This window comes from Mus caroli, unplaced genomic scaffold (assembly GCF_978045245.1).
Source record: "Mus caroli unplaced genomic scaffold, Mus_caroli_1 scaffold_18, whole genome shotgun sequence".
In the NCBI taxonomy this organism is placed as follows: Eukaryota; Metazoa; Chordata; class Mammalia; order Rodentia; family Muridae; genus Mus; species Mus caroli.
The window spans coordinates 90926613-90937104 of NW_028227273.1; the positions used below are offsets into that span (position 1 = coordinate 90926613).

The 10492-nt window shown below is 41.6% G+C and overlaps 1 protein-coding gene across 1 annotated transcript; it reads right to left on the minus strand.

The window, feature by feature from the left end:
* Positions 1–4752: 4752 nt before the first annotated feature.
* LOC147000568 (small ribosomal subunit protein eS12) lies at positions 4753–5247 on the minus strand. Its single transcript, XM_085832956.1, has one exon. The coding sequence runs from the start codon at positions 5167–5169 to the stop codon at positions 4771–4773; it is 399 nt and encodes a 132-aa protein (XP_085689082.1). The 5' UTR covers positions 5170–5247; the 3' UTR covers positions 4753–4770.
* Between the last annotated feature and the right edge of the window lie 5245 nt (positions 5248–10492).

A 10492-nucleotide genomic window follows, 5' to 3' on the forward strand; every position in this document is an offset into this window, starting at 1 on the left:
CTGCTTCGTGCTTGCTTAAAGTTAAACCGGGGCGGGGGAACGATTGTTCCCACTGAACGTTCCCACAGGTACTGCTAATTGCCTTCGCTCTTCCCAAATTCATGCAAAAGGAAGGGGGCGGGGGAATGGGCTGCTTTGGATTAGTGTTTCCTAAGAGCTAAGTCACGAGGCTTATGAAATAGTCTTTTAAGTCGGCTTCATTCACAGCTTTGTTCCTGGTGCTGGCCATTTCGAAGGTAAAAATTATGATGGGACGCTTCCATTTTGTCACCTGCTATCTCTAAAGCAGATCATCTCCACCTCTTCCAGTACTCACAGGCCTAAACCTGACGATCCTGCTGTCTCAGAGTAGCTTGCATTTTTCTGGACAGTAGCCAAAATGATCTATATTAGACACATCCCTTGCTTAACCCCCTGTGATACTTTTCCATTGCCCTTTAAATACATCCTTCCATCTTGCAGTGGTGTGAAGGCTCTGCTACCTCTCTGCACATGGCAGTCTTCCACACTGCCCCTTGACAACAGAGAGCATTTGTCCATAAGAGATGATAAAACTGAAAAGTTCCATCATATGATGTCAGAGACATTTTAGCATAGCAGTGCAGAGAGTATCTCATGTTAGAGATGGTTCTGGCATAAGTAAACCTATCCTACTACCAATAGAATAATTAAAGTATAGAATATATAGTTTTATAGTGCCATGGCATTGGTAATTTATCATACCATTTATTTTATTCTTACAGTATATGTCTTCTAACTAGAAAGGGGTCTGTATGCATATAAGCCCATGTGTACAGGAGTGTGCATGTGGAGTGGTATGTGATTTTAATCATATGAATGCCCAAATATGCATAGATCATGGACTTATACAATGGCAAATGAAAGATGTCTCTCTTTCAGGAGAACCCTTGGAGACACTACCTTTCCCACAGAATTTCATTCAAGGAGCTCAAAGGCCAGGTTAGTTTTACAACATTTACTGTTACTGTAAGCTAAGCAAAGTCCACCTCCTCCTTCCACACTTCTGAAAACTACAATTTGTCTCCTGCTGCTTCTACCATTTTATTTTGTTAATGTCATAATGAGCATTGTTCCTATATCATACCAACCCATCCATCCCTCTCCACTTCGAAATCCTCCGTCCCCCTACCCTTTAGAGTTCATAATCATTTTTTATTATTTTTAATATCCCCCCAGTTCAAAATCAAACAATTATTCATTTTTATATTTTTTATTCTTCTCTCATACAACACATTCCCAACTGCAGCGTTCCCTTTCTACGCTCAGCCAGTTCCTGTCTAGTTTGCCTTTCCCTCAGATCCCACAAACAACCACAGCATGTATGCAGAGAACCTAGCACAGACCCCTGCGGGCTCTTCAGTCTCTGTGAGCTCCTATGAGGCCTCCTTCAATGATTCTGTGGTCCATGTTTCCCAGGTGTCCTTCACCCCAGGCTCCTACAATCCTTCTTCCCCTATTCCATAGGGTTCCCCAAGCTCTGCCTTTGGTTGTGGGTCTCTGCATCCATTCACATTAACTGCCGAAGGAAGCCTCTCTGATGTCAATTGGGCTAGGCACTAACGTATGAGTTTGGGAATAATTTTATTAAACTTTTTTTTTGAGGGGAGGAGGGGTTCATCAGTCGTGTTTGTCTCGTTGCAGGAAATATTTTTAAAAGGCACCATCCACCTGGAGGGCATCATCCTGAGTGAGGTAACCCAATCACAAAAGAACTCACATAATATGTACTCACTGATAAGTGGCTATTAGCCCAGTGCTTAGAATACCCAAGATACAAGATACAATTTGCAAAACACATGAAACTCAAGAAGAACGAAGACCAAAGTGTGGACACTTTGCCCCTTCTTAGAATTGGGAACAAAACACCCATGGAAGGAGTTACAGAGGCAAAGTTTGGAGCTGAGACGAAAGGATGGACTATCTAGAGACTGCCATACCCGAGGATCCATCTCATAATCAGCCTCCAAACGCTGACACCATTGCATACGCTAGCAAGATTTTACTGAAAGGACCCTGATATAGCTGTCTCTTGTGAGGCTATGACGGGGCCTAGCAAACACAGAAGTAGATACTCACAGTCAGCTATTGGATGGATCACAGGGCCCCCAATGGAGGAGCTAGAGAAAGTACCCAAGGAACTAAAGGGATCTGCAATCCTATAGGTGGAACAACAATATGAATTAACCAGTACCCCCCAGAGCTCGTGTCTCTAGCTGCATATGTAGCAGAAGATGGCCTAGTCGGCCATCAGTGGAAAGAGAGGCCCATTGGTCTTGCAGACTTTATATGCCTCAGTACAGGGGTATGCCAGGGCCAAGAAGTGGGAGTGGGTGGGTAGGGGAGTGGGGGGAAGGGTATGGGGGACTTTTGGGATAGCATTGGAAATGTAAATGAAGAAAGTACCTAATAAAAATAAATTTAAAAAAAATTTTTTAAAAAAAGGCATCATCCGGCGATATCACCAGCTATTCACTCTCCCCAGCAACCTTGTTGCCTTCATGGCTAACCCCATGCAATGACTCTCTACTTCTACCTCCTCAGGGTTTTCCACGGTTGCCCATCTCAGTCAGATTTATATTAGTAAATTCTCAACCCACAAAATGCCTGCACAATGAACTCAAAACTCAATTGATATAAACACAGGCTACACTCCTAGATAGGGCAAGCACACCCTACTTATAATTTAATCATCTATTTAAGAAATCCCCAATACTTATGGCTCCCAAAACTGTGTGGTTCTGGCTCCTCTTCCTCTCCTATAGGTTCCATCTTGTCTCTTCCTCTCCTTTCCTCCTTCTCTCCCTCTACTCTCTGTACTCATCTCTAAAATTCTCAACCCACCTTCCTTTTCTACTGCCCAATCACAGGCTTTCACCTTATCTTGTACCTGCCCTCACCTGCATATAGACAGCAATCCACATAGTCTTTTCCTAGGTCTCTGAGCCATTCGCCTTCCATTTCTGACCATCCAGGCAGTGTCAGTCATGGGCTCCTTCTCATGGCTTGGCCCTTATATTAGACCAATGATTGTTTGACCATTCCCACAATCTCTGAGCCACCATTGCCTCAGCACATCTTGCTGGTAGAACAGGTGTGGGTTGGAGGTTTTGTGGTTGGGTTGGTGTTGGTCCCACAACTGGGAGCCCTCCCAGGTTACCAAAGATGTCCAGTTCAGGCTCTGTATCCTCTATTACTAGGAATCCTCACTATTGTAATACTCTTAGATTCCAGAGAGTTTCTACTGCAATAGGTTTCCACACAGCCTCCTAAATGCCCCCTTATTCCAGTCAATCTTCTCCCAGGACTCTTTCCCCTCTGCCCCTCCCTTCTTGATCTGATTCCTTCCCATCCCCATCCACCCACTGACAGGACACTTGAAAAATCTATCTCCCCTTCCCAGAAAGATCTGTGTGTCTTGTTTAGAGCCCTCCTTGTTAATACTTAGTCTCTCTCGGTCTATAGATTGTAGTGTCGTCTTCTTTGACAGCTAATATCCACTTATAAGTGATGATATATCGTGTTTATCTTTCTGGGCTAGGGATGTCTTTTTTTTATCTGAGTAACACACGATATATAAATATGCTTCATTTTCTTTATTTAAGTTCTTTGGTTAAGAAGCATCTAGGTTGTTTCCAGTTTCTAGTTGTTATGAATAAAGCTACAATGAACATATCTGAGTAAGTGGGTTGGGTAGAATGGAGTGACCTCTGGGTATAAACCCAGGAGTGATATAGCTGGGTCTTGAAGTAGAAGCTCTCCCAATTCTATGAGGACCCATCACATTGACCTCCATATTGGTTCAACAAGTTTGTACTCCCACCAATAATAGTGGAGTGATTCCCTTGCTCCACATCCTCACCATCATGAGCTATCGTGTGTTATCTGACAAGTGTAAAATGGAATCTCAAAGTAGTTTTGATTTGCATGTCTCTGGTTGCTAATGATGGTGCACATTGGTTTAAGTGTTTCTTGGCCACTGGAGATTCCTCTATTGAGAATTCTCTGTTTAGCTCTGTACTCCATTTACATTGAATTATTTGGTTTGTTGCTGTTTAGTTTCTTGAGTTATTTATATACTTTGTATATTAGCTCTCTGTCATATGTCACTATTTCAAAGTGTCTGGTTTAATCTAGATGTCTTTGATCCAATTGGTCATGAAGATTTTTTTGTTTTATTTTGTTTATGTATATGAGTACATTGTTGCTTTCTTCAGACACACCAGAAGAGGGCATCAGATCCCGTTACAGATGGTTGTGACCCTCCATTTAGTTGCTAGAAATTGAGCTCAGGACCTCTGGAAGAGCAGTCAGTGCTCTTAATCACTGAGCCATCTCTCCAGCCCCTTGGACATGAGTTTTAAGCAGGGTGATAAATGTGGATTTATTTGCTTTCTTCTACATACAGGCATCCAATTAGACCAGCACCATTTGTGAAAGAGGCTTCATTTTTTCCATTATGTTCTGACTTCATCAAAAATTGAGTATTCACAGATGTGTGGATTTATTCTGGGTTTTCAATTGCATAGATTATAGTGTCTGTTTTTATTCCAATACCATCTGGTTTTTATTCTCATAGCTCTGTTAATAATAGTATCACCTCTGCTTGATATCAGGGATGGTGATATCTAGAAATTCTTATATTGTACAAGATTGTTTTAGCTGTCCTGGGATTTTTGGTTTTCCATATAAAGTCGAGTCTTGTCCTTTTTTTTTTTTTTTTTACAAGAGGAAAAAGGAGCCAATATTTATTTATTTCTTGCACTTGAAGTATTCCTCGATGACATCCTTGGCCTGAGATTCTTTGCCATAGTCCTTAACCACTACACAACTGCAACCAACCACCTTCCGTGGTTTCCCCTCTCGATCGATTTTACAGAGGCCTACCCATTCCCCTAGTTTCTTGTTGTCATCAACCTTTATTAGGTTGATTTGGTGCTCAGCACAAAGTGCCTCCACCAGCTTGACATACATGGGCTCATCACAGTTGGATGCGAGCACACAGAGATGGGCTTGGCGCTTGTCTAAGGCTTTGGCAGCTTCGCGTATGCCACGTGCTAGGCCATCGTGGATGAGGGCGGTCTTCAGCACCTCTTGTAGAGCAGTGTTGACGTCCATTACACCTCCAGCAGCTATGCCTTCCTCGGCCATGGCGGTGAATCACGGGTGACGCCGAATCTTGAACGCACCCGAGCTTCCGCCTCCGCGCAAGTCGGCGGCGGCAGGGGAAAAAGCGAGTCTTGTCCTTTTAAGACCTATAATGAATTGTGTAGGAATGTTGATGGACATTGTGTTGAATCAGTGCATTGTTTTTGGTGGGGTGGCCATTTTTATTATGTTTTACTGATCCATGAGGATGGCAAATCTTTTCATCTTCTGCCTTCATCAATTTCTTTCTTCAAAGACCTGAAGTTTTTGCCATACAAGCCTCTTCATTTGCTTGGTTAGAGTAACCCCAAAGTAAATAATGTTGTTTGTAGCTATTATGAAGGGTGTTGTTTCCCTGATTTCTTTCTCAGTATGTTTGTCATTTGTATAAAGGAGGGCTACTGATGTTTTCAGTTACCCTCGTAGCCAGCCACTTCATTGAAGGTGTTTAATGAGCTTAAGAGTTCCCTGGTGGAATTGTGGTGGCACTTATGTTACCATATCATACCTTCTCTTCCAATTCATAGCCCTGTGATCTCTTTCAGTTGTCCCATTGCTCTAGCTGGAACTTCAAGTGCTATACTGAGTAGATATGGACAGGGTGGACAGCCATGTCTTGTTCCTGATTTCAGTAGAATTACTTTGAGTTTCCCACAATTTAATTTGATGGTGGCTCTTGACTTGCCGTAAACTGACTTTATTATGTTTAGGTATGTCTGTTGTGTTACTATTCTCTCCCAGAGTTATTATGAAGCAGTGTTGAATGTCGTCAAAGTCTTTTTCATCATCTAGTTAGATCATCGTGTTTTTTTTTTTATCTTTCAGTTTGTTTATGTGGTGTATCCTATTGGCTGACTTTTGTATGTTGAACTATCCCTGCATCTCTGGGATGAAGCCTAATTGGCCATAGTGGATTATCTTCTTGCTGTGTGCTTAGATTCAGTTTACAAGTATTTTGAATATTTTTGCATCTATATTCATCAGGAAAATTGCTCCATAATTCCCTTTATTTTGTTGAATATTTGTATGCTTTGGGTATCAGCATAAATATGGCAATGTTCTTTCTGTTTCACTATATGGAACAATTTGAAGAGTATTGGGGTTATCGCTTCTTTGAAAGTCTGGTAGAATTGTGCTCTAAAACCACCTGCTGGACTGGACTGTTTAGGTTTGGGTTTAGATTTGTTTGATTTGGTTGGGTTCAGAGGGTTTTTTTTTTGTTTGTTTGTTTGTTTTTTTAAGTAACTCTTTTCTTTATTCATTTTACATCCCAATCACAGCACCACTCTACCAGCTCCCAATCCCTTTCACATGGCTCCTCTTTTTATTCCCTTCTTCCCCTTCACCTCTGAGAAGGAGAACGTGTAGTTTAGAGACATGAATAACTACTTCTACTTCCTTAGGCCTATAGGTCTATGTAAGTTGTTTATTTGATCTTGATTTAATTTTGATAAGTGGTATCTGTCATTTTCTTTTAGATTTTCTAATTTTGTATCGTACAGATTTTTAAAGGAAGCCCTGATGATTCTTTGGATTTTCCCAGTGTCTGTTATGTCCTCCCTGTCATTTCTGACTTTGATGATTTAGATATTCTCTCTCGGCCTTTTAGTTAGTTTGGATAAGGATATCTATCTTGTTGTTTTGGTTGCTTTTTTTCTCATTTCCTTGATTCTTCATATTCTCTCTCTCTCTCTCTCTCTCTCTCTCTCTCTCTCTCTGAGACAGGGTTCCTCTGTATAGCCTTGGCTGGCCTGGAACTCACTCTATAGGCCAGGCTGGCCTCATACACATCTAAGTACTTATCTAAATCTACATCTTGAACTCTTCTCTAACAGTTTCAGAGTTTTATATTCTCTTACTATCTCTAATAATAATTTTAAATAATTTCATTAATCCTTTGAGAATTTCATAGACTTCATTTTGATCCTATTCACCATCCTTACCCAACCTGCTTCCAGATCCTTCCCAACTTCCCAATACTCTGTTTTGAATCCATGGAGTCAGATTTGTAAGGTCCAATTTCTCGTGGGTATGGAGCCTGCCCTGAAACGTAGTAGTCTGTCTACCAGAGGTCATTAAAGACAACAGGCTCTTCTTCCCTTCCCCCAGTAGCTGTCCATTGCCAGTAGTTCCTTCACTAGGGTGGGACTTTGTGCCTACCCCAAGTCACCCATCCTCCCTGCCACCATGCTGTGATTTTGTGTGGCTTGACCTTACCCAAGACTTGTACATGCTGCCAGAACTACAGTGAGTTCACATGAGCAGCTTCTCTGTCAGCTCCTGGAAATGCTTTCCTCGTCAGCATGCAGTGGATTTTTCTACTCCCTCTCCTGCAATGGCCCCTGATCCTTGGTAGAATGTGCTATAAATGTCCCATTTCAGACATAGCACTACTCAGGATTTCAGATCTCATATTAGGGTCTTAAATGTTTCAGGTTTTCCCCACTTATGCATACTACTACTATGAACTGTACAGACGAAAAAAGTTTGTTTCTAAGCATCTTGGTTTAGATTGCCTGGATCCCCAATAATGAGAAAGATTAAGACAAAAATTGAAGTTATATTACACATTTCTTTCTTCTTGCTGGAGATATCCAGCAGATGAAAAATACTATCAAATCAATCTTAAAATTCTGGCTTACAGAGCATCTCCAGCAATGAGTTGTAAATTTCAGAAAGTGGGGAGAGAAAAGGCAATGTGCCACAAGAAATAGTAAAGGAGAATAAACCATATAGATTCTCTATGCTTTCTTCAGGTGAAAACTCCTCCCCTTTGTAGAGAGACAGACACCTTTGTGATATAAACCCTAGTTAGAGGTAAACAAAGGAGTAAGGGAGTTTTTCCTTAACCCTTTACACACTTTCATTCTCCATTGTTAGTACAAATTTAATTCTTATACTGAAGAGATAGTTTGCAGCATCAAATCCTGGTCTCTTACAGCACGTGTACACAGGTCTTCACTCTTGGTAGGTACCTGAGAGGTGGGATATGCTACAGCCAGATAGCACTCAACTTCTTCTCCACTAATGCTTGCAAGTAGTAATAATGAGCTAACAGTGGGTACCACAGGGATTCATTTTCTGAGCTCTTGTGACTTGTTCTGGTCCAGTAGAGAAAACAGACAAATTATCCTAACAAACTGTACTGACAGCTTTTTAAGTATTGACTAGTATATATTCACTATATATAACAATGGTTTTTTAATGACATCTTCATACATATATATTTCTATCTTATTCACCACATTACCTCTCTTGTCCACCCTTCCTCTCCTGCAACCTTTTCTCTTCCCAATTTGTCCTCCCCTTTCTCTCTCTCTCTCTCTCTCTCTCTCTCTCTCTCTCTCTCTCTCTCTGTGTGTGTGTGTGTGTATATGTGTGCGTGCACGCATGTGTATTTCATTAGGGCTGTTTATACAAGCATAGACACCTTACCAGTGGCTTACAATGTTGGCAAAAATGTGTTTCATCCTTTATAACCACTACCGCTTATAGAGTTTTACAAAAGTTCTTCAGCCTTGTGAGCCACTCCCTGACTATAAATCCCCAGGGGAAATGTTCTATGATGCTTTCCTGCTCTGTGATGAATGTTCACAGGTCCTGTCTTGGCCAGGATATGTGCAGGCAATCTCAGTTTTTAGAGTTTAAGAATGTAATAATGATGCCACACCTTAGAAAACACTACCTTTCCTTTGATCCCCATATGCTTACCACCCCCCACCTTGAATGTTTCCTGTGCCTTGAAGGAGGTGATAAAGGTGAAGATTATTCATTATATTCTTACTCTGGGGGCTGGTGAGATGGCTCAGTGGGTAAGAGCACCCGACTGCTCTTCCGAAGGTCAGGAGTTCAAATCCCAGCAACCACATGGTGGCTCACAACCATCCTTAATGAGATCTGGCTCCCTCTTCTGGAGTGTCTGAGGACAGCTGCAGTGTACTTACATATAATAAATAAATAAAATTAAAAAAAATTTTTTTGAACTATTCTTACTCTGGCTGGACCAGTTACAAGTTGCTTTAGTAACAACTACTCACTTTCAAAGAACATCTCTGACTAAGCTGTCATTGCTAACCTGTGGGTATCAAGCAGAGGCATCTGACTCACTAAGAGAGCTGTACTCTTGTTCCTCCCTATAAACTACCCATTGACTTCCTGTTCCATCTCCCCAGCTCCTCTATGAAAATTTTAATAGATTAACAAGAGAGTTTAAGCATTCTAAACAAAGAAGTTACTTTTCCATAGTAGAAAGCAATTTTCCCTAATTTTCGTTTCCTTAGGCTAAAATAAAAAGGGGCTCGTGAGATGATTCAGCAATAAGAAAAGCATGCTGTTCTTGCAAAAGAGCTAGTTTGGAGCCAAGAAGCCCCTATCAGGCCACTCGCAACCACTTGTTAATTCCACTCCAGGGAATCCAATGCCCTCCTCTGGCATCTATGAGCTCTGCACTCACATGTCCACATCCGCACACACTCATGGGCCCACACTGAAAGCTTTTTAAATGCTTTCTAATGGGACTCTTTAAAAAAAAGAACAGGGCTGGTGAGATGGCTCAGTGGGTAAGAGCACCCGACTGCTCTTCCGAAGGTCCAGAGTTCTAATCCCAGCAACCACATGGTGGCTCACAACCATCCGTAACGAGATCTGGTGCCCTCTTCTGGAGTGTCTGAAGACAGCTACAGTGTACTTACATATAATAAATAAATAAATCTTTAAAAAAAATAAAAAATAAAAAAAGAACATTTGCATCAAAATATAAGGTGTCCCCATCACATCTTGCTGAAATAAACTTGGATTGAAGTTGCTCTTAAAGAGCTGTGTTCTTCGTTTCCCTTTTCTACTTTATACAAGATAATTTTTCACAATAACCAACTATGTTCTGTCTATCCTCCCCCCTCATTGGTGGTCAAGAGGACAAGCAAAAAGAGGAATGGAAGATTAGATACACAGCTAAATGGAAGAAGAACTTCTGGCCTAAATGCAATAAAGAAATGTATGTGGCCAGCGAGAGCTACAGGACACTCCTGGCATTGTGTAACCCAAAGATAGAAACCCCACTTGTTCATGCAATTGTGCTGCATGGCCCTCCAGGCTCTGGGAAAACCACAATGGCAATTCGGATCGCTAGACTTCAGGCCAGAGGTTGGGAGAGCTCTGCTCTTCCAAGGACGACAGCAGTGGGAAGCCAGGTATGCCAGCGTGTGGCAGCTCAGAGTTGTGAATGCTGCCCTCCACAAGCTTGTTAAACTTTGTTTATGGGTACAAACTTCACACAGAACCAAACTAACCAGTGTCTCCCCCACAAAAGTTTTTCCAAACTTGTGGC

What these genes read in the sequence shown, in the direction of transcription:
- LOC147000568 (XM_085832956.1), bottom strand. Translation starts at nt 5,169, where the DNA reads ATGGCCGAGGAAGGCATAGCTGCTGGAGGTGTAATGGACGTCAACACT.